The sequence below is a fragment of the Drosophila virilis genome, chromosome 5 (genome assembly GCF_030788295.1).
Source record: "Drosophila virilis strain 15010-1051.87 chromosome 5, Dvir_AGI_RSII-ME, whole genome shotgun sequence".
Taxonomy (NCBI): Eukaryota; Metazoa; Arthropoda; class Insecta; order Diptera; family Drosophilidae; genus Drosophila; species Drosophila virilis.
Genome location: NC_091547.1, coordinates 17,210,920 through 17,238,694, shown reverse-complemented (window position 1 = coordinate 17,238,694; position 27,775 = coordinate 17,210,920). Strand labels below are relative to the sequence as shown.

General features: G+C 44.6%; 9 protein-coding genes and 3 non-coding genes across 16 annotated transcripts; 6 read left to right on the top strand and 6 right to left on the bottom strand.

Moving 5' to 3' along the window:
- Positions 1–240: 240 nt before the first annotated feature.
- TRNAR-ACG (transfer RNA arginine (anticodon ACG)) lies at positions 241–313 on the bottom strand. The gene has a single exon. It is a non-coding gene; the product is annotated as a tRNA-Arg (tRNA).
- Positions 314–4,710: 4,397 nt separating this feature from the next.
- On the bottom strand, positions 4,711–9,030 carry LOC6626057 (basic salivary proline-rich protein 2). 3 transcript variants are annotated; one of them, XM_002049576.4, is made up of 7 exons: positions 8,886–9,030; positions 8,016–8,217; positions 6,399–7,162; positions 6,249–6,340; positions 5,682–6,039; positions 5,145–5,612; positions 4,711–5,077 (listed from the first exon to the last, which is right to left on the bottom strand). In XM_002049576.4, the coding sequence occupies exons 2-7, from the start codon at positions 8,089–8,091 to the stop codon at positions 4,940–4,942; spliced, it is 1,896 nt and encodes a 631-aa protein (XP_002049612.1). In that variant the 5' UTR covers positions 8,092–8,217; positions 8,886–9,030; the 3' UTR covers positions 4,711–4,939. The 3 variants fall into 3 exon arrangements, with proteins under 3 accessions (XP_002049612.1, XP_015029417.1, XP_015029418.1); XM_015173931.3 differs by lacking the exon at positions 8,016–8,217; XM_015173932.3 differs by lacking the exons at positions 8,016–8,217; positions 8,886–9,030 and adding an exon at positions 7,565–7,643.
- Positions 9,031–9,081: 51 nt separating this feature from the next.
- Positions 9,082–10,777, top strand: Fib (rRNA 2'-O-methyltransferase fibrillarin). The gene is made up of 3 exons (XM_002049577.4): positions 9,082–9,233; positions 9,388–9,809; positions 10,084–10,777. Exons 1-3 carry the CDS (start codon positions 9,230–9,232, stop codon positions 10,663–10,665), a joined length of 1,008 nt encoding a protein of 335 aa, XP_002049613.2. The 5' UTR covers positions 9,082–9,229; the 3' UTR covers positions 10,666–10,777.
- Positions 10,778–10,953: 176 nt separating this feature from the next.
- Positions 10,954–11,035, bottom strand: TRNAS-UGA (transfer RNA serine (anticodon UGA)). Its single transcript has one exon. It is a non-coding gene; the product is annotated as a tRNA-Ser (tRNA).
- A 165-nt stretch (positions 11,036–11,200) lies between these two features.
- On the top strand, positions 11,201–11,282 carry TRNAS-UGA (transfer RNA serine (anticodon UGA)). Its single transcript has one exon. It is a non-coding gene; the product is annotated as a tRNA-Ser (tRNA).
- Positions 11,283–11,338: 56 nt separating this feature from the next.
- l(2)k09913 (lethal (2) k09913) lies at positions 11,339–15,754 on the bottom strand. 3 transcript variants are annotated; one of them, XM_002049578.4, is made up of 5 exons: positions 15,608–15,754; positions 15,113–15,267; positions 14,795–14,988; positions 12,325–12,606; positions 11,339–12,242 (listed from the first exon to the last, which is right to left on the bottom strand). In XM_002049578.4, exons 2-5 carry the CDS (start codon positions 15,228–15,230, stop codon positions 11,652–11,654), a joined length of 1,185 nt encoding a protein of 394 aa, XP_002049614.1. In that variant the 5' UTR covers positions 15,231–15,267; positions 15,608–15,754; the 3' UTR covers positions 11,339–11,651. The 3 variants fall into 3 exon arrangements, with proteins under 3 accessions (XP_002049614.1, XP_015029415.1, XP_015029416.1); XM_015173929.3 differs by having other exon boundaries at positions 14,804–14,988; XM_015173930.3 differs by lacking the exons at positions 14,795–14,988; positions 15,113–15,267; positions 15,608–15,754 and adding an exon at positions 13,591–13,683.
- Positions 15,755–16,041: 287 nt separating this feature from the next.
- Positions 16,042–18,442, top strand: LOC6626871 (GDNF-inducible zinc finger protein 1). The gene has a single exon (XM_002049579.4). The coding sequence runs from the start codon at positions 16,139–16,141 to the stop codon at positions 17,858–17,860; it is 1,722 nt and encodes a 573-aa protein (XP_002049615.1). The 5' UTR covers positions 16,042–16,138; the 3' UTR covers positions 17,861–18,442.
- Positions 18,443–18,492: 50 nt separating this feature from the next.
- Positions 18,493–19,217, bottom strand: LOC6626872 (uncharacterized). Its single transcript, XM_002049580.4, has 2 exons — positions 19,066–19,217; positions 18,493–19,007 (listed from the first exon to the last, which is right to left on the bottom strand). The coding sequence occupies exons 1-2, from the start codon at positions 19,098–19,100 to the stop codon at positions 18,566–18,568; spliced, it is 477 nt and encodes a 158-aa protein (XP_002049616.3). The 5' UTR covers positions 19,101–19,217; the 3' UTR covers positions 18,493–18,565.
- Positions 19,218–19,237: 20 nt separating this feature from the next.
- Positions 19,238–22,135, top strand: Rs1 (Dead-box helicase Rs1). The gene is made up of 5 exons (XM_002049581.4): positions 19,238–19,398; positions 19,460–20,284; positions 20,487–21,219; positions 21,279–21,828; positions 21,896–22,135. Exons 1-5 carry the CDS (start codon positions 19,306–19,308, stop codon positions 22,047–22,049), a joined length of 2,355 nt encoding a protein of 784 aa, XP_002049617.1. The 5' UTR covers positions 19,238–19,305; the 3' UTR covers positions 22,050–22,135.
- A 119-nt stretch (positions 22,136–22,254) lies between these two features.
- Positions 22,255–24,207, top strand: Gasz (ankyrin repeat, SAM and basic leucine zipper domain-containing protein 1). The gene is made up of 5 exons (XM_002049582.4): positions 22,255–22,472; positions 22,529–23,415; positions 23,483–23,545; positions 23,602–23,797; positions 23,856–24,207. Exons 1-5 carry the CDS (start codon positions 22,386–22,388, stop codon positions 24,012–24,014), a joined length of 1,392 nt encoding a protein of 463 aa, XP_002049618.1. The 5' UTR covers positions 22,255–22,385; the 3' UTR covers positions 24,015–24,207.
- A 147-nt stretch (positions 24,208–24,354) lies between these two features.
- Mlh1 (DNA mismatch repair ATPase Mlh1) lies at positions 24,355–26,591 on the top strand. Its single transcript, XM_002049583.3, has 2 exons — positions 24,355–25,210; positions 25,264–26,591. Exons 1-2 carry the CDS (start codon positions 24,409–24,411, stop codon positions 26,442–26,444), a joined length of 1,983 nt encoding a protein of 660 aa, XP_002049619.1. The 5' UTR covers positions 24,355–24,408; the 3' UTR covers positions 26,445–26,591.
- On the bottom strand, positions 26,474–27,622 carry LOC6627010 (succinate dehydrogenase assembly factor 2, mitochondrial). Its single transcript, XM_015173928.3, has 3 exons — positions 27,462–27,622; positions 27,207–27,364; positions 26,474–27,143 (listed from the first exon to the last, which is right to left on the bottom strand). The coding sequence occupies exons 1-3, from the start codon at positions 27,477–27,479 to the stop codon at positions 26,855–26,857; spliced, it is 465 nt and encodes a 154-aa protein (XP_015029414.1). The 5' UTR covers positions 27,480–27,622; the 3' UTR covers positions 26,474–26,854.
- Positions 27,623–27,775: the final 153 nt, after the last annotated feature.

Sequence of the window (27,775 nt, the reverse complement as noted above, 5' to 3'; positions counted from 1 at the left end):
ACGTACATAAATAATTTGTAGTGATATCAAAGTTATATTGTACGATATAAAAACAAGTTAAAAAAGAAAAAGAATTAAATGGATATTTTTCGAAAAAAATTGCTCATGATTTCAATTTCTTACTTTTAAATATCTCAAAATGTTATCTATAATTAAACTGAATACCAAAAAACTAGTCACATTTACAAATAAAATAAGCAATAAAATATTTAAATATAAACAAAAAAATAAAAAGTAAGCCGATCCTGCCAGGAGTCGAACCTGGAATCTTCTGATCCGTAGTCAGACGCGTTATCCATTGCGCCACAGGACCGTTAGCTACTTCGTCAGCAATTTCAATACTTGAAAAGCAACTTGCTATGCTCAGCATAGACGCGAGCAGCGAACGATCGAACGGGCGCTTATCACAGCTATTTTTAGCTCACAACAAAAACAACACAATAAACGAAACATGAGAATTAAGTGTGAATAAATAAAGCAACAGTCAAAAGCAAACACAACAACACCGTCGCACTGTGAGCTATAATAGAGATAGAGATATGTATATTAAGAGAGAGATAGCTGCATAAGCGTTGAGTCTCTCGAGAACTGGTTAGCGTATATGACCCTACACACAATAGAGGAGGCTTGACAGACAATTTAAGCACTCGTGTACAGTAGAAACTCATCATCAGCAAACGACAAATTCTTGCTTAAATACAATGACAATGCCTCGAACGTCTGTCGACAGGCAAAAATGTAACATGAATTCCGATTGATTTCCATCAAAATCAACTGTCCGATATCCGCTTTGTATGCTTGAATAGCCTGTCCATGTGCCTGTCCGTGAGTGTATGTGAGTGTCTGTGTGTCTGTGTGTGTGTGTGCCTGTGTCTGTCGTTTCCGGTTTGCTTCGTTTGATTCCGATTCTAATTGTTTTTGTCTACCCGGAGTGCAGTACAGTTCCCATTACCAGCTGAAATCGCTTTGCGAAAATTACCTGGCTGCAGGAAAACTTTATCCCAAATGGGCAAATAATTATTCGTGCAAACCAAACCAAATCAAACCCCTAGGCAAAAATTAAGCAAATATCACGTCGATGGTCGAACCAACGAAAATCAAAGACAGGCAGCCAATGAGACTCGGTTCGGATACAACGTAGTCCCGTTACAAAAATTCCTGCTCAAAGTGCGTGTGAAAATCTTTACGTGTGTGTCGAAAGTTTTTTGTTTTTTGTTTTTTTTTGTTTGTGGTAAGTGTAGGTAGGGTCGATATCAGATCGGATTCAGTTTGATTGTTTGAGGTTTTAATTACAGAGAGTGGTTATTTGGAGAAGTTATCGAGTGCATGAGAGGAAGGTTGAACTAATACAAAGCTGGAAATTGGCACAAATTGTGGCTAATCTTTGAAAGGTTTTTCAACCGATGAGATTGCTTTAACTCAGCTTGACTGTAATTGCAGAAAACGTTCATTTTTATAGTGTATATACATTACATATAGCTTGATTAAGACAGCTATAAATAATTTATAAATTGTCTTGCAAGGAATCATAATTTCGTATTTATTATTATTAGGAAAGATTACTTTAAAAGAAAAAAAAAAACGATTATTAAAAAGAGAATTGGCGACTAATTTCGGAAAAAATATTTTTTAGAAATAATAAAAGTGCGAATTAATTTTCACAAAAAAAAAAAAAAAACTTTTACACAATAAACATTAATTGTTGTTTTAACTTACGCATGACATACATACATATGTACATGTGTACGATGTGAACTGGCAAACTGAAGTTGAAATCATTAGAAAACATGCATGTTGTTTGCGCAAACTGTGACACAGCAACTTTTGCGCAAACAAGACATAAGTAACTCCAAGAAAAGCACAAGCTACTCGCTTTAACTTCGTTTCGAACTGCAACGAGTAAGCTAAGCGACCCGCGACCCGCAACCCGCAACCCGCAATCCCGACCATACATGTATCCCTTCCGCCCCGCCAGGCAAACCGTGCGGCGGGGCACACAGTAAGTAAATTGTACAGTTGGCGCAAACGAGTAAAGAAATCGCTCATGCAAAACTGATTGACTGTAACGAAATACAAAAAGCAAAGAACTGTAAAGAGAACACGAAACTTGTTACAGACGCTGCTGATTTTAGAGCCAAACCGAACCACATAAAAAAAAAAAAATAAAAATAAAAAAAAAACTGGAGGGAATACCCAGTGCAGCATGCCCCGTTATCTTTTCTGCGTTTATTTATGTAGTTTGGCTGCTGCGCCCGTACGTATGCAACGTTTTCATTACTTTTACTTTGTGCAATAGCGTGCTGCATAAGCCAGGGCTGCAGAATAAACCAGATCAGTTCATTTGGCAGTGAATCCAAGCAAACGCCAAGCGCATACATATACTCCAATAAGCCAATTGCAATGTTTTCCATAAAACTATTGGCAATTCAATTTTCATTGAAACATATTTTATTTGTTTTATTTATCATAACGTGCTTTTATATATATTACGTATTACGTTTACGCATTGCTTACAGCCCTGGCAGCACTCGCCTGATTTTTATTGAAACGAAAATAACGTTGGACGCCGGCGTTGTGCACGCCTTTTTGTCGGCTGCGCACTTAATTGAAAGGAATTGTTAATTCACAAGTCTTGGCCCCGCACACCCCCTACCCTATTTCTTACTCCATCTCTTTCGCCGATGACTGTACGTGTGTGCGTGTGTGTGTGTGTGTCTCGCTTTGTGCGTGATTGGTCGGCACAAATGGAGCTGCTTAATGATGACTGCCGGCGACTGCAGGCGTTGCCTGTACACGCCCTTTGGCCGCACTCGAATTCTGTGCACAAATTTCAATTATTTTAAGTTTTTATAGGGCTTACGATATGTGCGCACACATTTATTCGTTGACAATTTACAGCCGTCTGTTGTTTTCGTTTCGTTACCCGGCCGCCAGGGGGCGTCTGTGTGGCAGCTGTCAACGCGCTGCCTTTGTCGCCATGTTGATTCCTTGACACTTATTTGTCATTTTTAGCATATAATAGCATTTTGTGTGGATTATACAAAGCCTATAAATATGTGAGCACATGTGTACATATGTCTGTACAATGTTCACACTGTGTGGATTCGTCAGACACTTGCGCTCTGCCACTTAACCGTAATAATTGCTCACGTTCTCACGCCCTCCACCTACAAATGAACACCCCATTGTGGCTTTTAAAACCAATTTAGCAAAATATAAGAAAGCTTATGCATTCCCATTCCAGCCGGCAACCAGGTCAAACACTCTTCTAAGATGTGTGTAATTAGACGTGACTTTTCCTCAAGTTTTTCTGGCTCCTTTTGTGCGCTAGACGCGGGGGTGACGGTTACGGGGAGTCTGTGCGGCTTAAAGCCTTCTTAACACTGTTGTTTCTTAGACATAGGCACGCCCCAATTGTACTAGGGCATGGCCCGTGGTGTTGATGGCGGCGCGGTTCAGATTGAGGTTAGACACCAAATGCCAAAAGCAATTATAGAGTATAAAGTTAAATGTAACGGCATAATGTAACTGTGCTTAAGATTTTACTGTTAAGACTGTAGAGAAACCATCGAAAACAGACTTAATTTATTATGCTAGCTAGCCTAAAGGTTAATTAATATTTATCATATTTTAAAATATTTGATGGCCTTTATATATATATATATCTTGTTCGTATTTTTTAAAAATTAAGCCCAACACTTCTGCAACCCCCAAACCCCAAACCTAGCCTGCTAATCTAATTATCATTTAGCTGTTTCCTTGCAAGGTGCCAGTTTAATTGTAGAGCGGAAATCTAACGCCTCGGAATATGATGCATAGCCCTATCGGCACATCCGTTACATTCGCCAAATACAGTCATCTGTGAGGGAGACATCAGCCTGAGCCCGGCTAGCACAGCCGCATGTTCGGCGTCTTTGGTTTGCGCAAATTGAAAACATGCCAAATAATTACACATTTTTATATGTGAATTTTTCAATTTATATGCCGTCAGGCTAACGCGGCGTGCATATATTTGTTCGGTGACGTGTCACGACATTGACATCCACGACATATTCCCACTACACACATAAAACCCAAGTCATATAGGCCCCGTAGTCGTTAACTTATTTATGTATGTAAATTATGTAAATGTCGACCTTGAAGCCTCCCTCAGCTTTCAAATCTTACAGAGCATTGCAGTCGTTTAGTCGGTACATGAACAGATTTAGCATGGGCACTAACCTAAGCCAAAATCCTGCAAATAGAATGTTAGTGTTAACAGAAACATAAGGCATGTTAAGGGCTAACAAATGTTAACGGCTATTTGAAATTTGGGATAGGTTCATACAGTTCTTTGGCATTTATCCATTTTTATAGACTTTAGCTTAGATCTATACATTGTTTAGCTACTTTATGAAAACTTCAAGGGAAGTTGCTTTCAGTTTGCTGTTACTAAGAATAAATCTAAGATTTTTTTCATATTTTTCTTTATTTATGATCTTTATGTATGTTATTTAATGCGTTTACAAATGTCTCTTGATGCCTGAAAGAAAAATAACACGCACACAGAAATTATATAGCTGACATATAACAATGCTCTGTGTTAAATTTTGATTAAACCCATTTATATATATATATACATATATATATATATATATATATATATATATATATATATATATATATATATATAGCGATCAGTTGACACCCTAGATCAAAGACGACGATCGATTCACATATACATAATATATAAATTAGATATCAAATACAAAAGCAGACGAAATGCATTTTCATACATTATAAATGTACAAAGAAAAAAGAAAATTCAAAAATCATGTTAGTGAAATGATCAAAAAACATAAAGGGGAGAAGGAGAACTAACAGAATGATGAATGGGCCAAAAAGGAAAAGTAGAAGGGAACAGCTTACGGGCTTTTGGGAAATAACTAATTGCATTTAACTAATTTAAACGCTGAGTAACTGGCAGCTTCTTGCGCCGTCGGCGCAGCTGCTGACTGCGATCCCAGTACTCGTAATAGCGTTCCTGTTTTAACCACTCCTGATATTTATACCACCATTCCTCCCATTTGATGTAGTCCTGCCCAGAAACGAGAGATTTAATGGGTTAGATTATACTCATCCTGATTTGGAATATTCACACTTACCTTAAGATCCAAGTCCCTTAAATAACCGCGACTCTTGTAGTACTCGTAACGCACTCGCACATCATCCCACGACAGCATGCCCGACGGTGCTGTGGTGGCCAACTCCTCGGGAAAATGACCAGCCGGTGCCGGTGAGTATGAATAACGACGCGGCGGCGATTCCATACCCTCCTCGATCATCACTTTAAGCGCACCCCCTGCCGAGTCTTTGGTTATGCGCATATTCTCCATATTACTGCGATCGATGCTCCACTGAGCCATTTTGCCAAAGCGCTCGGAGAGCGTTAGACGCGTTGTCGCCGAAAATGAGGGTAGTGCAGGGGTCGCATCGTCGCTATCGGAACCGCCCGAATCATCCGAATCAGATGACGAGTTGGCATTATTGCCGCTGGCACTGGCACTCGTCGTGACCGTCGCACTCGAATGCTTCTTTCGTTTCTCACCTTCGATTTTGACGCGCGTGCGTAACTGCATAGAGGGATTGGTGGAACAGATTATTGATTGGGATTATTGAGAGCCTGGGCTGACATTACTAACCTCCTTTTCCTTCTTTTTCTTTTTGGCCTGCGGTGCTGCTGCTGCCGCTGCTGGTGCTGCAGGCTCTGGTGGCTCTGGCGGCCGATGCTTGAGACGCGGATCCTCTGGCGGCGGTGAATGACGCGACGCGCGACCGACTTTCATATGCGCATCCGACGCTAAACCGCGCTCGTGGCTTATACGCCGCATTTTTCCCTCGCGATATTTGTCAATGCCAGCACTGCCACGCACCGGCGGCGGCGTTGTGGGACGTCCATGCAAGCGACCATGGGATTCAGGCGGCGGCAACGGCGGCGGCGCACCGGCGCCCCGATAATGGCCACGTGGCTTAGGCGGCGGAGAACGCGGACCGCGGGATCTGCGAGCATAAGATAGAATTTAGTGATCACAAATTTATTCCAAAGGAAACAAAGTGCATTATGGTGCAAAAAAGGGTAAAAATGAAAGCAACTCAGAATGAGCAGCCGATGACTGGACAAAGAGACACCTGCTCGACTAATTAACTTTTCGCTGCACCTGGAAATGCTCATGTGGACAAATGGTTATCCATGTTAGTCAAAAACTCACCGAGATCTGTGACGATGACTGGGCGAGCACAGCGAACAGGAATCATCCGAGCTGCTGCTCATGGAGCTGTTGGAACGCGAGCGCATCGAATGCTGCAAAAGGATATGAAATAAATTAAACAGAATAAGCTAGCTAGGACAAGTAACTTACCCTTGGCGGCGGTGAGGGTGGACGCTTGGAGCGCGGCAAAATGTGCGCTGCGCCCATGCCACGTTTATCGATGCCCGACGAAGACGACGATGGCGGCGGCAGCGGTGGCGACCGACGCCGGCTGAGAGGTGAACGCGACGCGTTTGCCGGCTTGCGACGCAGCTGGGATGAGCCAGCGACTGGTTCGGGCGGCGAACGCGGACGACCATGACCGTTGCCCGGACGACGCAGCATGTCGCTGTTGCTATTGTGATGGTTGTTGGGCGAGCGGGGCATACTGCGCGGCGGCATGGGTGGCGAGCGTGGGCGGCCACGCAATGGCGGCGGCCCGTTATGATGTGGCGAAGGCGGCGACATAACCCCCCTGCGCTCCATAAACTGCGGCGGCGGTGAACGGCGTCGCGCATGAGATGGCGGCGGCGGCGACAGCGGCGGTGATTTGCGCAAACGCGAGCGACTTCGCGAATGCGGCGACCTGGAGCGGCCGTAACGCGCGGACGACGACGCCGCCGGCGGCGGGCCAGAGTTGGCCGGTGCCCCCGGATAACGGGAATAGCTGGCCTGTGCCGCATCGCGTTCACTTTCGCCGGAGCTGCTCTCGCCCTGAATGTACATTTTCTTATAGCCGGTGTGGCGCCAGCGATTCGGGTCTTTCTCTTCGGCCTCGATCAGTTTCTTGTCCCAGTAATCGTTGGTGGTGTTGGCACGTGCCTTCTTCATAACGTTATCGATTTCGCGTCGCTTGCCGGCGGGCAAAGATGGATCTGCAAATTCATAACGTAATTGCGTTCTTTTAGCAATATTTACAGGGTACAAATATTATGTTTATTTTTCTCCAGTCCCATCCTATCACCTTATAGTGATAATGTGTGACTTCTTATACAGAAAAAGAAAGTGTTCCCGGAAGCAGGTTACACAGATAAGCTAAGATTATCAGAAAGCATTACGACTTGTTGTCCTAAACCATTTAAAATGTTAATTGAGTGTACACAGTTGTAGAATATTTCAATATTTGAATTTAGCCCCCATTTCATCACTTTATTTTGAAAAACTATGGCTTTAAGTTGTGGAATTTGCACACATTTGGATGTCACATCTCAGGCCCGAAAGTTTCAGAAAGTTTTAAAAATCAGACTATGTGGCGAAGGGCTAGGGAAGAAACGCACCTCGTTTAGACACTGGACACCGCCCAGGGTATCTCCTAGTCGTGCAATCCAGACCAGCTAGTTTCAGACTATATACAACGAAATATTTAGTTGGCCACAGACTGTAAAGGAATAGGAATTTGTTTGAACCTCCAACCGTTGGGTACACCGCGCACAATTTATGTCTCTGCGTCTGCCCACATGATCTGAACAGACTTAAATTAAGTTTTTTTTTTTCGATATTTACAACAATATATCAGCTAAATATATTAGCTATTTTATAATTTGTTGAATGTGTTAACCCTGTTTTGATGCTAAAACTGTTTAAATATAACGGTTTTTGTTTTTAAATTTGTTTTGTGCTACAACAAACTTCGATATATGCCGTATATCGATTTGTCGTCGTGCTGCTTACACCAATTTTACCGAGGGTATTAATCGATACATTTTTATCGATATACCTATTAGGTACCTGTTATGCGTGCAGCTGTCGGCTGTCTGTCCATGTGCAGTTTTGGATTCATTTCGGGGCGCCTGCGCGACGCCATTACGCGGAGCGTACCGCGATCTCTTTCGCGCACGATTAATTTGCTTTTCGGTTAATTCGCGCGCAACACTATCTCATTTTCTTCTTTCTTTTATATATATATCATAAAAAACACATACACAAAAAGCTGCAAATATATTACAATTGATTAAAAAACATGAGAGAAAGAGAGAGGCATTAGAAATGGCGTACAATAACAACAACATCAACAACAACAGCAACAATAAGAGATAGAAAACAGTCCCAGCGTAACAACGTAAGAACGGGAGCAACACGCGCGCTTGGCAGCTTAAGCATAACGTCATAACGTTATTAACCCACACACATAGCTAACGCTTTATGAGCAATGTGTGTGAGAGAGATGGAGAGAGACCGGGTCGCGACAAACAGCTGGAAACGTATGCGACTTGGTACGTGCGCGTCGCGGCTGCCATAATAACGTAGCGTTACCGCTGCCTAAACGAATGGACGCCGATTCTTCAACCCAGGCCGCGGCACACATGGCCATGAAGGCCAATTAAATGCAATGTTTCAAAATTCATTTGTACTCGCGCAATGTACCGACGCGCGCACCGGCTTCTCATCGACATTTGTTGTGCTCCTGACGCACAGAGCGGCACACAACACACACGCACAGACATATGAATGTATGCATATATACATATATATATATTTTTTCTGTTTTTGCTTTGTCAGCGACAAATAATCGACACCGAACACGAACCGAAGATAGGCAATTAAGTTATGTTATGCTAATAAAAACGATAATTGCAGGCACTTAACTAATTTGCTTACATTTGTATACGTTTTGCGTGCACGCTTGTATAGTTTTTTGTTGGTTTAAAACACACAAATGGCAAACACGGCGCTTAATATTTTTCTCACACAATTTTCATGCGACGGCCATATTTGCGCTGGGAACAGTGTGACCAAACTCCAAATTATCTAGAAGCAATGCAAGCGCATCATTTACCAACAGAACTGTTAACTTAATGTTAAATGATATCGATATATTATTATCACGCATCCCTACCACACACACGTGGTTTCTTTTCAACAGCGTTTATAGAGTGCCGCGTGCGTCTGTAATTTGGATTGGTTTGCAGTTGAATTAAAAAGGAAAACTACACACACATAAAATGGGTAAGCCAGGTGAATTGCCCCTAAGCAACGTCAAGCACATTGTTGTGTATATCCAAAGGCACTTTTCCAGGGCCAAAACAATGCAACAAATGCTTAACCTACGAAAGCAATGTGTTTGAATATAATTTAAATCGTTAATGTTTTTTCTTTATAGGTTTCAGTCCTCGTGGTGGTGGTGGCGGTAGAGGAGGCGGTGGCGGAGGCTTCCGCGGTGGCGCCGGACGTGGTGGCGGTGGCGATCGCAGAGGAGGCGGCGGCGGATTTGGTGGTCGTGGCGGTGGCGATCGCAGAGGGGGCGGATTTGGCGGTCGAGGAGGTGGAGGTGGTCGTGGTGGTGGCGGTGGCGGAGGCCGCGGAGCTGGTGGTCGCGGCGGTTTTGGTGGACGCGGCGGTGGTGGTCGCGGAGGCGGCGGCCGTGGTGGTGGCGCAGGCGGCTTCAAGGGCGGCAAAACAGTGACCATTGAGCCACATCGTCACGAGGGCGTGTTCATAGCCCGCGGCAAAGAGGATGCTCTGGTCACACGCAACTTCGTGCCCGGCTCGGAAGTGTACGGCGAGAAGCGCATTTCCGTAGAGGTGTGTAAACCAAGACTTTTGTTTTCACGTTTCGCTGTCATATTGTGCTGTCCATGATGATGTTGTGCAGGGGTACAGAACATGGCAAAATGTGGCCATGAGCGTGCGTGACGTCTGCCCGCCTGTGCGCACTCCAGGTGCGCGTTAAGCAGCTGCGGGTGGCGTCCACGAGACGCTTAGAACTATAGCACTACTGAGACAGCTGATCCTGCAGCCACAGCATATCACTGGGAATTGGCTTAATCTGACATTTTTCTCTAATCCCTACCCACAGACTGGCGGCGAGAAGATTGAGTACCGTGTGTGGAATCCGTTCCGATCCAAACTGGCCGCTGCTATTTTGGGCGGCGTTGAGAAGATACACATGCCACCTGGCTCCAAGGTGCTGTATTTGGGTGCCGCATCGGGCACAACAGTGTCGCACGTTTCGGATGTTGTCGGACCTGAGGGTCTGGTCTATGCTGTGGAATTTTCGCATCGTTCGGGCCGCGATCTGATAAACGTGGCAAAGAAGCGGACCAACATTATACCCATCATTGAGGACGCACGTCATCCACACAAGTATCGCATGCTGGTTGGCATGGTTGACACCATCTTTGCAGATGTGGCACAGCCGGATCAGGGTCGAATTGTGGCGCTGAATGCGCAACATTTCCTTAAGAATGGCGGCCACTTTGTCATCTCCATTAAGGCGTCCTGCATTGACTCCACAGCGCAACCGGAGGCGGTCTTCGCCGCCGAGGTCAAGAAGATGCAGGCGGACAAACTGAAACCACAGGAACAGCTGACGCTGGAACCCTACGAACGTGATCATGCTGTTGTCGTCGGCGTCTATCGTCCACCGCCGAAGCAGTGAAGTTCTATTGCGGAGAATGTGGTTAGGTTTTAAGCTATATACATAATACTTCTATTAATACAGTCGTATTGTATTAAGTTTCTTTTTAAATATACAACAAAAATCAAACAAACCATAGTTAAGTTTATAAACAAATGCAAACTATTTTTTGTAATTGACGTACAAAATATATCACAAAATAACAACAATCAAATGCTTTTAAATTAGAAATAACTTTGATTTGGATAAAAACTATAAACATATTTAATATATTTTTCATATGGAAAAGGAAAATAAAAAGATCACTCTCGCTGCGGACAGGATTCGAACCTGTGCGGGTAGAACCCAATGGATTTCAAGTCCATCTCCTTAACCACTCGGACACCGCAGCACATAGCCAAAGACTGCCAGAAATTGTAGTTAAAAATAGACTGTCTGCACCGCCATCTATGAAAATAAATGTGAAATGCCCTGAAGCGCCATCTGCTGTAAGAAAATAAGTCCAGATGAGACTACTAAGATAAGTTGTTAGCAGTTTGGCGCCGCTCGATTCGAAGCTGCGGTGTCCGAGTGGTTAAGGAGATGGACTTGAAATCCATTGGGTTCTACCCGCACAGGTTCGAATCCTGTCCGCAGCGGGCTATACGAAATTTTTTTTTGTCACACAATTGTGTGGAGAAACAATTGATCTTGATTACATTTAATTAAATTAATTTATTTAGGATTGATGCTGGTGCTGGTTTCAAAATATAACAAAGTACAGAAAAATATCGTTTGCTTTACTGTTGTCGAGCATTTGCTTCAGGGACGAGACGAAACATTTTATCGCTTAAAATTCTTAAAATATTGCTTGCATGCAGATTTTGGTAAAATTTTTGATGATTCTGGCACACACACACATAATACAAATAGGGAACAAAATGGTTAAACTTTAATTCTTATCAACTATCAAAAATCGTGAAATCGTCGCAATTTTTTTTGTATCACCCAAATTGAGCGGAGAGCTTTTACAATTTGGCGCGCTTGGGCACGCCAACAGCCTCAAGGACACCGCAGCTCTCCAAGTGCTGGAACAGCGTCTCCAAGTACTCCTCACGATGTTTGATCAAATGGGCGGCATGCTGTGAGCGCGGCCAGCACTTGAACGTCACCTTTATGTTGGCGCGCTCCCAGTTCTCGCGCACAGCCTGATTGGAAGAGGGCGGCCCAATCGGATCGTTCTCGGATACAAAGAAAAGCGCCGGTGCCTTGAGCAGCGTCGAGTGGAACATCTGGCTGGAACGCATATAATGTATGGTGGCCTGATTGTGGAATGTCCTTAAATGGTAGAGCGTATAGTTGCGCAGGGCGCTCTGCATGCGCTCGTTCTTTGGGAAAATCGATTTCGGCAAGCCAACTGGGATTTCGGTTATATCTGCGGCACTGTCCCAGATTTGGCAAACGAAACGATCCAATATGCTGCCATACCGATCCATATCACGCGACATTTGCAACATTATTTCGCCCATCTGATATGCGCCCACCGAGAAGCCATGCATCACGATCGGTGCGTACGATTTGTTGTTCTCCAGAAATTTCAAAGTCTCGGCTGCGACCATCTGGCAAAAAAAAATAGAAAAACAAATAAACCAGTTGAGAAATGCGTCAACAAACGGCTATTCAATTTACGGCATCATCTACCTGTGTACCCTTGGCCGGCCAGAGCAGCTGCCAGGGTGTAATGTGCACCACCATAACGTCGAAGCCCATTTCCGTATAGATTTGCGCATACTTTTTCAGGTGCTTCTGTTTGGCCATTAGCCAGGCCATCATCAGGACCAGCGGATTGCCCGAGGGCTTCTTAAAGGCCAGCGTTTTGGGATCCACTTCGATGTTCGCCTTGTTGTTCGTATAGAGCGTCATATTTTTGGTAATATCCTTCGAGGATAAATACCGCCGATTCTTCAACGGTGCCATTGCGCTCTGCATAATCGAATTAGATAAACAGCGTTAGTTTCAAATGAAATATAAGTCTATAAGAAATGTTCTTTTGCTGAGAATTTCACCCAAATGAGTGAAATACAAGCGGAAAATGCCAAGCTCAACAAACAAATCAATATCAATTCCACTAATTTTATAAAATCCCGTTGAAATTGTTGCAACACTTCCACACCAGGTGTTAGCTAGATAATAACAGCTGGTATTGCTTGCGAATTGGATCAAATAAATAGTTTAAAGTTATATTTATACAATTCATGCCCAATATTGGCTTGGGGATAGGTCGAGTTGCTTTAATCGATTGCTCGATTAGATACGCTTGCCTCTGAGTGGCACGCCCCTATCAAAATCGCCTGATTGCTTAGCATCGAGTGATTAGATATGCTGCTTAACTGCCTAACCTATAGTATATATATGTATTTATATGTATATATAGTTTTATTCATGTCATGCGAATTAGCAGATAATGTTCTCATTAGTATTTGACAAATCTCTGAGCACAATTTGACCTTGCAGTCAATAAATCCACATGAAGTTCACAGATTTTAACAAATTATTGATAAGATAACACAGATAATACAAGAAGTTACATCAAAATTCGTGTTAGATTCAATTACCAGAATTGCTAATATATCAAATTTGAATACAAATTCCTAGTGTGACTTTTATAGATGTTGAAGATTTATGGACACTGCGAGCGGATATTGTGGACCGTCAGGGCAACAGGTGTGCAACAAACTAAATTTAAACATTCTGCACAGCGCTGGCGTTAATCCCGCAGACGTTACGTCTAATCAATTGATAAGAAGGTTGCAATTTAGATAAGCGTCAAACAAAGTTGTGGGCGAATTTTGAGTGTTATCGGTCGCAGAATGTAGATAATGCGTTTAGGCCAGCTACTGGGCCTTGAATTTTATACATTTGATATTTGAGCACAAGACAGAAATTGCATTTAAGCAAACAACTCACAAGTCTCTGGCGCTTATAGAACTTAAGCACTATCATCAATAATACGATAACTAGCGCAATTTGTATTATAAAATCCATAATTAGAATTATGCGCGACTGCAAAATGTGTGCAACATGTATTTGCAGTTATAAAAGCTTCGATCGACTGTCTTTAAAGAGCTTACAACATGGTGGGCGAGTGCGCCTAGTTTCCAATGCCGAGCCGTACAAATCTGGAAGGCATATACAAATCTGTGTGCGTGTGTGAGTGCAGGGGGATCTGAGTTGATATTGCGGCGGATTGAATTACTTTGCGGCAATGGAAGCGACCACCTTATGGAGCTTGGAAAATTGCTAAAACAGAGAGCCGCACGAGCGAGCTTGAGCCGAAAGCTTGACATTGAGCGCCATTATGATGATCTATCCATCCGCACGAAAGTTGCCCCAATTGAGTGAGTGCAACTGTCGGACGGCAGAGGTCGCTTTTGCATTGATGTAGCCAAATTTATAATTAGGGTTTGTACTAAAGACTCTAAATGACAATCATTTGTTGGTTAAGTTAAGCGGCAAATATGAGTTAGGTAATTGCATATAATTAAGCTCATATATATATACATGTATATTATTAGCCGGCAAATCATTCAAACAACAAACTTAATCATTTTTTGCCGGGAACAAAGTTCACAACATTGCCCGCACAGCTCATTGACCAGCGCGCTGTAGCTTAACATTCAAGATGTTATCGCTTCATTGGAGCTCTGGTAACATAGTAAATGTTATGCTTGCTATGTATGTTGCGGGAGATGCTGATCATGTTATAGACAGTGTTGCCAATTGCCGCTTCAAAACCGTAGCTAAAAAACGCTAAAAATTTAGCTATAAACTAACTGCATTGACAACACTGTTTGTTTAGGAAATTGTTGTTAGGGAAACTGGCAATAATAATGTTATAGAATGTATATGGCTTTTGTTCTGTTAGGTGAAATGCATGGTAATGTTATGTTAAGCGACAGCAGCAGCTGCAAATTGCAAATAAAATTTGATTACACGAAAAAAAAAAAAAATAAAGCGAATAAATTAGTATTGATTGGCAAACAATTAAAGCAAGGCAGAGCAAAGCAAAAAACCAAAATATGCACACATACATATACACATATAGTCAGTCCTAGTCTATACAAATAAATATTCATAAACATTGCGTATGTAAATATGTATTAATGCTTACATGACCCACCAGTTGCGTTTGCAGGCTTGAGAAATTGCGAGCCAGCGGCCGTTGCATTCCCCGGTACTCAGCCAGCGGCCCCTGTAATAGACCATTGTCCTTGCCGGCGGCGATCGGGACGGCGCCGGAGCCGCTAAAGAATCTATCCACATAGACGTTATCATATGGTACGGCGGCGGCACGATTATTCTGTGCTGTAAATTGTTGATTTGTTGTGGGTGGGAGCAGGACAGATACATGCAGTAAATACACATATATATATATAAAGTTAAAACTTTTTGCATTGTGTGTGTGTGTGTGTAATTTTTGGACATTTACCACCAAAGGAGAGGCCCACGGCAAGTGTTGCGGCCGTGCGGCCGGCGGCAAACGGTAGATTTATTGATTTTTTCGCTGCAGTTGCGTAAAATGCAGTGCGAAAGAAATGCGAAGCCATTGTTTATACGTATTTTGTTTATCGTAAACGTGAGGAGCTTAGAAAAAAGAAACGGCATTTGACAACATATTTTTAATATAATTTATAAGCAGCATGTATGCATCTACATACATACACACAGACACACACACATAGATACATTAAAGCAAACGCACACCTAAGTAAGCGATGCACAAAAAATGAACTTTGGACCTGACTGTCGGATGCAGACGAGTTTAATTTAAATTAAATTGGTACATATATATTTATATATGCATGTACAATATACGCAATTGGTGTGTGCGTGCGTGTGTGTGTGTGTGTGCGCGCGTATGCGTAAATGATAGATGCACTATGAAATTTAATGAAGGGTAATCGCATAGTTGAACAGCACTTACGCTTTTTAATCGTCTAACACTTGCTATATTGTTTACCTATACCCAAAAACACACAGACAGGGTCTGAGCACCAAAACGAAAATGAATTACGCCGCTCGTACGCGTCTTTGTTGTCCGAAAACAACAAACACTGTGTGCCTGCAATGCGCCAAATGCAAGAATACCAAAATTATGTCTTATCGATAAATATAGCTCTTGCATGTAATCGATTGTATTGCACATATGTTGGTGCATCAAATTTATGGTGGAAATGTTTTTCTTTAAAAATATCGACTATTGTTTATTAACATTCATACATTTAACTATTTGTTTTTATATGTCCCCACTTCGATAAGTATTTGGGGATTTCGGAATAAGTATCGTTTAAGCTGAACTTCTAGTTGCGCCAATCAAAACAGCTGGTGTCATTCCACTATAAAACTCATCGCTAACTAAAGTTAATCGAATTTGCATAGCTGCATTGTTTAGAGCGCCGTCGCGTTACACATTGGAATATTGTTATTATTTGCTTGCATTTTATATGGCGCAGAGATGTCCTGGCCCTTCAAGTTGGCGGTTGCCTTGCAAGACTTTAGCGCCAGCGTACCAGCACCAGCTGCCGCTGCAAGCAGCAACAGCTGCACCAATCTCTGTAGCTGCAAATGCAAATGCTGCAGCGGCTACATCCAAAAGTACGTAAACTTTGATGCGGAGGCAACAGCAGCCGGCGGACCAGTGCAGAAGATGGTGCGCTTCCGCACCGCAGACATGATGCTGTTGCTACGCGTAGCCCAATCGTGTGAACATTTTTGGAGCAATCAGTATTATAAGGTGGATTTACTGCCGGATTACAGGGCGCTGGGCGCCGCTTTTGAAGCACAGGCGAGCGCCATTAATGTAGCCCAATTGGAGCAAATTATGGATACGATTACAACTGGCTATCGCCGTGCCGTGGCCAAGCTGCGGGACAGTGAGGCGCATGCTGCCCTCAGGCCAACGGCAGCAGCACCTTGCTTCCCGGGTTTGCGTTGTGGCTGCGCTGACTGTGCGCTAATGCCCTGGCGCAGGCTACAGCAGCTGGAGGCACATCAGTGGCTGCACAAGCCCAGCGACAATTGGCACTGCCGCCTATGCTATCGTCGCTACTTTATTCAGCACACGTTGCTTTCGCATTTGAGCAGGGGCACGAGGCGGGGCGAGGTGGGCCAGCTTCTGGCGAATGAGACCTACAAGCTGATGCTCTCGGCTCAGCAGCAACAGGAGCAGGCCGAGCATCAGGAACTGTCTGCACGAGTGGAGCAACTGCATGTGCGCATGCCCAAAGGCACCCATCTAGACTTTGTGTCGGAGTCGGAGGTGCGTGTGCCGCCAGCGCCGCGCAAGCGCTGCATGCTCATTGCTTGCCCAAAGTGCGGTCACAGCTACCTGCACAGCTACAGCCATCAGTTGCATATGCAGAGGCAGCATACGATGATGCAGTGCACCCATCGCTGGCAATGTCCCAGTTGCCCGCGCAGTTTTCGAACGCGTGGAATTTACCTCAAGCATTTACGAAGCGTACGCGATGCCTGTCGCCTGCGTGTGCGTAGATTCAAATGCTCCAGGTGCAAATGGCGCTTCCAACTGGAGCGCTCCCTCAGGCCGCATGTGGCCCAGGCTCACGTGCGCAACTACAGTTGCCTCATCTGCAATTTGCCATCGCAGAGCCGTTGCTGTGATAGACACAGCCGGGAGGAAGCTCGAGTGGCGGTTGGTGAGCACATGAGACAACGCCGCCTGGAACTGGGACATCCTCCACCACCAGAACGCAAAACGCCTTTTAAGGTCTTGTGTAGCACATGCCAAAGGGAATTTCCAAATAGATTTCTGCTCAATATACATGTGAATCGGGTTCACCTGAAACGGAAGGACTTCATCTGCGAAACGTGCGGCAAGAGCTTTTGGAGCAGAAAGGCAATTGAAGAGCATAGGCGAAAAGTGCATCTGATGGCCGACACAGTTTTCTGCGAGCTGTGCAACTTGACGATCAAGGAGAAAGGCAACTATCAGCGCCACTGCGATAGCACTCGTCACGTGACCAATCTGGCAAAGTCGAAGGGCCTTACGTTCATCGAGACGCCTGTGCCAAAGGGGCCGCCCATTTATTGTAAATGCTGCGATCGCACACTCAAGGGACCTTCCACGTTTTACCATCATTGCAAAACCAAGAAACATAAGCGGCGCGCAGCGGAGCAAGACCAGAAACCCGATAATGTCGATAAGGCTCTAAACTAAGTCTACTCAATTAGTATAAAGTTTCCGTTGAGATTAACTCGTTCCTTACATGGCCATCCGTTGGAGTTCTAAATAAGTCAACCTTTGTTTAAGCTGCACTCTTTCAAATGATTCCATTTTATTCTAGCTTTTTTATTTATTAAGTCCACTTGAATATTGCATTAATTGCAAATGTTGTTGCACTATATGAAGATTGATTGTAAGTGAATAATTTCTGAATGTTCACTCGAATGTTATATTATTTATATATAGATATATTATATTACAAATAAGAAAGTTTTGATTTCCGAAATGTAATTTGACTTTGCTTTGGATTTCTCTCAAATGTTGAGTTAATTGTTAATTAAATATTAGAAAAATATAAAACAAAAACTAAGACTGAAGTGAACACAAGGATAAACTGTGAAGAAAACGAAAAGATTGTTTGTAGCTTTGGATAAGACGTTGCTTTGTCAAGAATCGTGGAACGCATAGGATGCTCTTTAAGCAATTTAAGCAAGCCAAAGATTATGGCTCGTATGAGCACAGGCCTTTAGAATTTTCTAATATTCGGCGTGCCGAAGTTCGCTTTTCTTGTCCTTCTATTATACAGGCCAAACATCATCTTTTAGCAAATGATGCTTACTAATTAGTAGTAGTTTTATATTGGTATATTTAACTTTTTTGCTTAATAAAAACAACACATAAAACTAATTGCGATGCAAACTACTGTGACGCCAACTTGGCATCCAATTGCCCCAGATCGACGCCCAGCTCAATGAGGCGTTTCTCCTGCTCCTTGGTGTCCAGTCCATGCTCTTTGTTGTACCTATAGTTGACAGTGAGCTGAACCTCCTCCAAGCCACTTACATGATCGTACAGATTTCCTTCTAGGCGCAGATCAATGTCGCTCTCCTCTCGCAAAATGCAAAAGTAGATCAGAAATAGTGCCAAGCTGGCGGAGATGACGTAGGGCTGATACCACAGGGATTCATCGCTGCCACCGCTGCGAGTGTCGCGGGCACGCCAAGTGGCTGCATGGCTGCCAAAGAATTCTATGGGCTCATTGCTAATTGGCGGCACCTCATCCTTGGCCCCAATGTTGCTGCTGCCGCCGCTGGGCACCTTTTGTGCATAGCCACGAATGCTTGCGGCAGGTATAAGCGATCTGCAACGTGTTGTTATTGTTATGCGACATGAATTAAGCGTTTTGTATATTTATATACCTGAGAGCACGAGCTTTTGTCATCAAACGCAGCATCTTGATGGCAGCCAACAAAATTTCATAACAATTGTCGCAACAGCTGTTTACCGGTCGGCAGTTATCGAAACATATCGATATTTATTGCTTGCCGGCAACACAAATTAGGGATGAGCGATGTATTGACCAATTATATCGCGTTCGCTCGCACACGTGTTGTGTTGGCTGAAAGGTGTAAACACGCGCTGCATTTAAGCGCATAGAAATGGGTGCAACTAAAAATATGGACCTCATAGGCACTATTGAGGATGATGCCGAGGTAGAAAATCTGTCTGAAGACTCGGATGCCGAAGTTGAAGTGAGTATACAATTAAAACAGTGGCTACGCAGCTGCTAACAATTCAATTCTTACGCTGCAGTATCAACCGACCAAGCTACGGCACAAAAAGGTGACCGAGTTTGAGAAGGGTTTTGAATTCGTTTCCTCGGTGAAGGAGTACAATCAGGACACTTGGGATGATCTGATGAAATATGTTAAGCGCAAGGCACGTACAAAGACCGATGACAAAATTGCCGCACGCCTGCAGCAACGAGGTGGCGCCGAGGCTGTGGCCGCAGAGCAGAACGACGAGGAGATTGCGCTCTCCGATGATGAGCTGAAGCACGACAATCTGCGACTGCGTGAAAAGAAACAGAGCAAGAACAAAAAGAAGAAATCCGCCGAAGATGACTTGGACGAGGAGGAAGGCGAAAAAATGCAATTCGATGACACTGTCGAGGCCAACGAGCTGATCACCTCGTTCTATCAAATGAATCTGTCGCGTCCGCTCATGCGCGCCATCGGCGTGCTCGGCTACATTTATCCCACGCCTATTCAGGCGTCTACAATACCTGTGGCGCTGCTAGGTCGCGACATTTGCGGCTGTGCGGCCACCGGCACAGGCAAAACAGCAGCTTATATGTTGCCCACGGTGGAGCGTCTGCTCTACCGGCCGCTAAACAACAAGGCAATTACGCGAGTGCTGGTGCTGGTACCTACGCGTGAGTTGGGTGCCCAAGTCTACCAGGTGACCAAGCAGCTGTGCCAGTTTACCAGCATTGATGTGGGCCTGGCCATCGGTGGTCTCGATGTTAAGGCGCAGGAAACAGTGCTGCGTCAAAATCCTGATATTGTGATTGCTACGCCCGGTCGTCTTATCGATCACATCAAGAATACGCCCAGTTTCAGCTTGGATTCCATTGAGGTGAGCGTACACTGAGATGAAATGCAAAAACTCAGACAAAAGATGATGAATTTTAATCCTTGCGCTCCGAGCTTTTCGATGCTATGCGGATAAAACTCTGGTACTTGCAACTGCGCTGCAGCTGCAAGCTGATTGCCAACAATTTGGGCATCTAAGGTATCCATAATGTCAGGGTAGCTAAAGATTGTTATCTAAATTGCAGGTGCTTATATTGGATGAGGCCGACCGCATGCTGGACGAGTATTTCGCTGAGCAAATGAAGGAGATTATCAACTCCTGCTGCAAGACGCGCCAGACGATGCTCTTCTCGGCTACCATGAGCGAGCAGGTCAAGGATCTGGCCGCCGTCTCGCTGGACAAGCCAGTCAAAGTGTTCGTCAACAATAATCAACAGGTTGCCTTTAATTTGAGACAAGAGTTTATACGCATACGCGAGGATAAGGAGGGCGATCGTGAGCCCATTTTGGCCAGCTTGATTTGTCGCACTTTCCACGATCATTGCATGGTCTTTGTGCAGACCAAGAAGCAGGCTCATCGACTTCACATTCTGCTCGGTTTGCTGGGAGTGCGCGCTGGGGAGCTGCACGGTAATCTGACGCAGCAGCAACGTCTGGAGTCGCTTAAGAAGTTCAAGGAGGAGCAAATTGATGTGCTGATTGCCACCGATGTGGCGGCCCGTGGTCTCGACATTGTGGGCGTTAAGACGGTCATCAATTTCGTGATGCCCATCACCACGGAGCACTATATACATCGTGTGGGTCGAACGGCGCGTGCCGGGCGAGCTGGCATCTCAGTATCGCTGGCCGGCGAGAAGGAGCGCAAAATCGTTAAGGACATTATCAAGAACGCCGAGAGCAGTGTGAAGAATCGCATCATACCACCAGAGATCATTGAGAAGTATCGCAATAAGCTGACGGCACTAGAGCCCGAAATACGTAAGGAAATTTAGCTGAAAGAAATGTACTTCTATTATTTTATTTGCCAATTTTCGCAGAAAACATACTCGACGAGGAGCAGGCGGAACGTCAGCTGGCCAAAACGGAACAGCAGCTGTCTAAAACCGAACGTAAACTGCTGGGCCAGCCCAACGAGAGACGCACCTGGTTCCAAACCAAGCAACAGCGTGAGAATGAAAAAGCTCGTCTAGCGCTCACCTCCAACGACGAGGAGTCCAAGCCAGCGCCTGCAGCTGGTAAGGGGAAAACGGCGGGTAAACGCAAGCGTCCAGAGTACGGCGGCGATGGCGAGGACGGCCCACCAGTTAAGGAGCTAGACGCTAAGCGCAAAAAGAAGAAGAAGGAGGAGCCCAGAAAGAAGACACCAGAACAGCTCGCCAAGGAGCGCGCCATGAAGGAAATAGAAAAGGTATCGCTGGTGCGCGCCAAAATGGCGAAGCTACGCAAACGACCTGGCAAACTGGGTGCTGCCACCGATGCCCCCAAATATGTTGGCTCTACCGGAGGCAAGCCCAAGCGACGTGCCGGACAATCTGCCTTCACCAATGATCTAACTGATGTCAGTCGCAGCGGTGCACTGCGTCTAAGGTGAGTCAAAACTGCCTGGCAATGGACGTTCGCAACTTAAACTTAATAATAATATATTCACCAACAGATCCGAGGCCAATCGGCACAAGAAGATGACTAAAATTGCTGCGAAGAAGAAAACAAGCACTGTGAAGTTAACCAATAAGGCGGGTAAAAACAAATTCAACAAAGGCAAAAACTTTGGTGGTCCACGTTATGCGAAAAAGGATAAAAAGAAATAGTACATATATAAATAAAACAATGAAAAAGTTAAATAACCAGCTTAATTTACATGTAAATAAACATGAATATAATATATCAAAACATATATAGCATATAAACATGGATTATTAATACGCAATTTAAAGGCGGATTAAAGCCAAGCTGTTCAGTGTGACCAGCACAGTTGTTAGTTTCAGCAACTGGTGCATTTCTTGTCTGTGCGCCTTGGCCACACTGCGTTCTAAGCTTTTCAATTTTATTTAGTTTTTTGCTTTACGCTGCGCAATTTTTTTAAGTATTATAATTGGGATGTACTAAATAAAATTGAATTGGACGCGCGCAACTAAAACAACAAAATGACCGACAAATGTATTTTTGGCCCACCGCCGGACTCGGATGATTCTGACTGCAGCAGCTATGACGGCTTTTACTTCTCTGAACCTGTAAGCAAATAACTTGGTCCACTCATTTAGTTGAGCACAAGCCCCTTTTTATTTAGCTGAAGCGGGAGAAGTTCGTTCCGCCCGTGCAACGCGACCAGAAGCTGCTCGATGCGCTGCTGGAGGGCAATTTACAGGGTGTGCGCGAAGAAATCGATGCGCTCCAATTCCATGTGGATGGCACCGTATGCGGAGGCCTCACAATGCTGATGTATGCCTGTCGCGAGGGGCACTACGAGGTGGCCGCTTACCTGGTCAACCAGCTCGGAGCGAATGTTAACAAGCAGATAGACTCCACAATGCCGCTGATGTTCGCCTGTGACTGCCAGGCGAACGACCCGTATGTGGCTGAGAAGCTCGTACGCTTGCTGCTAAGCAAGGGCGCTGTCATCAATGTGTCCGACAAGTATGGCCTGACGCCTTTTATGTTTGCCTGCCGCAGAGGCTACACTAACGTTGTGCGCCTGCTGATCAAAGAGGTGAGCTTCGATGCGACCGACAATCAGGGCTGCACGCCCATCTTTCATGCGATTGAGAACAATCATGCTGACATAGTCAAGTTGCTGGTGGATGCGGGCGTTAATGCCAGCCTGGCCAACAACAAGGGCTACACGCCCAAACAGGTGGCCGAATTTCATGGATTTTACGATCTGTTTGAGCTGCTGCCGCGTGATCCTGCTGCCACTTATATGGTGCCGTCGGAGTTTTTCGTCTACAACACGCTGCGTGATCATGTGCCACGCATTTTTCTGAAAACCGAGTGTCCGGAGTACTTTCAGGAGCTGAGCGGCATCTTAAACTCTGTGGATATGGCAAATATGCTGGAATATTTTGCCAAAGCGCGCACCTCACTGGCCGAATTCCTAATTATGGATGATGATGATCTCAGCAAGATAGGCGTTAAGTTTCCCATCTATCGTAACAAGATCAGGAAGGGCATACTAGAGTAAGTGTTAACTGGGTTCTAAGTCATGTATTTAGTAATTTACGATTTACCTATGCGCTGTAAACAGCTTTCACTTGCATCACTGGTCTAGGAAATCAATTGCACGGGTTAAAAAGGACGGCATGGATAAGTAAATGAAACACATTAAGTTGTTGAGCACACTTTTAATATGGCTTTAAATTGCAGCTTCTATGAGATACTTATGATCACCGCCAATCACTTACAGCACTTGGTTATCATACAAGCCTCGCTGCGCTTCGTCATCCAGAATCAAATGAAAGGGAAACTGGGCCAGCCATTGGAAATGCAGTTATCCAACTTGCGGAGCAATTTGAGAGCATATCGCGGCGTTATAGACGATCTAACCAAGACGGTTAAATATGTGAGCAAGTATATTTATAAGTATATCGAGCCTATTAATAAACGAACGACTTTAACAGCTTGGTTCGTTCAGTCCGGACAAGAGTCCGCTATATATTGACTACAATGAGATTCTCGCCGAGCGCAAGCGACGCAAGGTGCGCAGCGTCTTCAAATACACAACCATTATTTTGGGCATCTCCGTATTTCTTTGCTTAAAATGTAAATGGTTCTTTTAAACACGCACACGTACACAAGCGCAAGCCCAGCACACGAATAATAGAATTTCTAGAATTTCCGTTAATGTTTAAACACAACGCAGTACAAATAACCGTAAACTAATCATTTCGAAATTCTCGAATCAAAATAGGTTAAGTTAAAACGCTTTATGAACTGTTATCTGAAGTTTATGTTTAACAAAAAAAGTGTTAAAAAAAACGTTAATTGTTAATAAAAATTAACAAAAACAAATTTTGGATTTAAATCGAAGAACTGACGTCACAGTTTCTACAATCGATAGGCTATACAAAGACCAGATTATCCATTTTCGAAAGTCGATAAATCGATATTTTTCAAGTGACATCACTAGTTTGTTTACAATGCTTAGTTAAGCAGCGAAATTTTGGCGCCATTATGGAGCCTGGAGTCATAAAAAAGCTAGACGAGGTGGTTGTCAATCGAATAGCCGCCGGTGAAATTATTCAGCGTCCAGCAAACGCACTAAAGGAGCTGTTAGAAAACAGTCTGGATGCCAAATCGAGTCACATTCAGGTAACCATCAAGTCCGGCGGCCTCAAGCTGCTTGAAATCCAAGACAATGGCACTGGCATACGCAAGGATGATTTGTCCATTGTTTGCGAGCGCTTTACCACCTCCAAGCTGAGCAAATTTGAGGATCTGACAGAAATTGCAACATTCGGTTTCCGTGGCGAGGCACTAGCTAGCATTAGCCATGTAGCCCATCTGAGCATACAAACCAAGACGGCCAGCGAGCGCTGCGGCTACAAGGCCACCTACTCGGATGGCAAGCTGCTGGCCCCACCAAAACCGTGTGCCGGCAATCAGGGCACTATCATCACCATTGAGGATTTGTTCTATACAATGCCACAGCGTCGTCAGGCGCTCAAATCCCCCGCGGAAGAGTTTCAAAAAATATCCGATGTGCTAGCCAAGTACGCTGTCCACAATCCACAAGTGGGTTTCGTTCTGCGCAAGCAAGGCGAACAGCCGACACTGAAGACACAAGCGCGCAGCTCGCGTGCGGAAAATATTCGCGCCATTTACGGCGCCGCCGTTGCCAAAGAGCTGATGAACTTTAGCCATAAGGACGATATGTTCAAGTTTGAGCTGGAGTGTCAGCTTACCCAGGTTAACTATGCGGTAAAGAAGTCAACGCTGCTGTTGTTTATTAATCATCGACTGGTCGAGTCGCCGGGTGAGTGGTTGACATTAGAATTGCATCGCTTGCTAATCCTCTCGAGCTTGCAGCACTTAAAGCCGCTGTGGATGCTGTGTACGCCACTTATTTGCCACGAGGTCAACATCCATTTGTTTACATGAGCCTTATGCTGCCGCCACAAAACCTGGACGTCAATGTACATCCCACCAAGCATGAGGTGCACTTTCTTTACCAAGAAGAGATCATTGAGCGCATCAAGCAGCAAATGGAGGCTAAGCTGCTGGGCAGCAATGCTACCAGAAGCTTTTACAAGCAGCTCAAACTGCCAGGCAGCTCGCAGCTGGAAGTAACCCAAACGCAGGACAAAACTCAGCGCATCTACGAAAAGAAATTGGTTCGCACCGATTCCACAGAGCAAAAGCTAGATAAGTTTTTTAAGACGCTGGAGAAAAGTGATTCGGGCCTGTCTTCTAGCTCCGGCAATGAAACGCCAGCGGCAACACAGGACGAAAGCTTTCGGCTAACAGCGGCGCGCAAATCAAAAGAGGTGCGTCTAACCAGCGTGCTGAATATGCAGCAGCGTGTAGAGCGCCAGTGCCATGTGCCACTACGCACCATTTTGAAGCAGCTCGTCTATGTGGGATGTGTGGATGAACGGCGTGCGCTCTTTCAGCACGAAACGCGCCTATACATGTGCAATACTTACGCCCTGAGCGAGGAACTATTTTACCAGCGATTGGTCTACGAGTTCCAGAACTGTGCAGAGATAAGCGTGGTGCCGCCACTGCCGCTGCAGCAGCTGTTGCTTATTGCACTGGACAGTCGTGCCGCCGGCTGGGTGCCGGAGGATGGTGACAAAACGGAGCTGGCTGCGAATGCGGTGTGCATACTGCAAGAGAAGGCGCCCATTATGCGCGAGTATTTCGCTTTGCGCATTTCGGAACAGGGCTGCCTGGAATCCTTGCCAGCACTGCTGGGACAACATATTCCCAGCCACGCACAGCTGCCCATTTATCTGCTGCGGCTGGCCACCGAGGTTGACTGGGAGCAGGAGGCGCAATGTTTTGAGACTTTCTGTCGCGAAACGGCGCGCTATTATGCCCAGCTAGACTGGCAGTATGATGGCGATATGCGCAGCCAGCACTGGTACATGGAGCACGTGCTGTTTCCAGGCTTCAAGAAATTCCTCCTGCCACCGGCGCGTCTAAAGCAGCATCTCTACGAACTGACCAGTTTGGCCATCTTGTACAAGGTCTTTGAACGCTGTTAGCTATTGTTCTTAGGCATAAATTCCAAATATGATTTTAAATTCCCAATTTAATCATAACAAAGAGGTTCAATAAACAATACCTATACCTAGTACTAGCTAACTAATTAACTAAGCACAACCAGCCCTGCAATAAATCGAGTAAAAATATGTCTGTGTGTGTGTGTGTACATTAAATGATGTATTGTATCTGTGTAGTGTTGTGTGTGAATGTGTGTGTAAGGATGATCGAGTGTATATCGTCTGTATCCACATATTCTGCAGCAAGCTTTGTTCTTGTTCAATTCGTCAAACGTAAAACGAAATACTTTGTCGAAAGCGCGAAACCGGAAGGTGGGGGAAGCCACAGGGAAAACCATACCCAAGGCAGACAGCAAGTTTTGTCGCCTTGTTTACGTTTTCCCAACAAAATATTAGTTCTGCCGGTAATAGGTCAGTTCTGGCTGCCGTAGCCGTGTGATCTTCTCCGCATTTTTGACGTGTTGCTTCAGTAGCTTCATGATCTCCGTTTCATATTGCTCAGGAGTTGGCTTAACGCCCGTCGCCCAGTAATAAATATCCCAATCGTTGCTAACGCCATTGATAAGTTCATCGTAGATCGCCGTCTGTTTGGCATCGAAATTCTTGAGGTATTTGTGCGCAAAGGTGCTCAATAGCAGATCATTCTCAAGCATGCCCCGCTTGCGTGATTGATACAGCAGACTGTTTTTGCAAATACATTATTGGAATGGCATCCATTAAGCATCACGTACAAAATACTCTTACCGTTGCTTGCGTTTAGCCAATGGCTCATCCGGACGCTTTGGATACTCGGGCAATGGCAAATCGGGATCTTCGAAGTCTACAATAACATCGTCCTTGGTGCTGCTCGATTCGGAGGCACAGCGTTGCCAGGGCACAGATCGTACCAAATTACGGCACCGCTGTTCCAAGAAAACAAAAAAACAAAAAAAAAGGATGAAATGCGCTTGCACAAATTACGCAATCGAAATGCATTTATTTATTTTGAAGTTTACTTACGAGCAGCTGAGGCAACATAACCAAACACAAATTTTGGAAAATCTTTTCGAAAAATCAAATTTTACGATGAATTTTGTTTTTTGTTGTTTACAGCAACGTGTTCCAAAACCGAATGCTGGATTATTAATATTGCAGAGTATTTGTTGGTTTTGGCGCCGCCTGCTTCGCTTTTAAAAATAAATATAACAGGGCTACTAGAAACGTATAGTACCAGGGCTGCTGAACATTGTTGTGCTAGCATTCAATCAATGATTATTAGGTATGACAAAATTTGCGCCGCCAGTTCATATATCGATATGCATTTGATTTTCAAT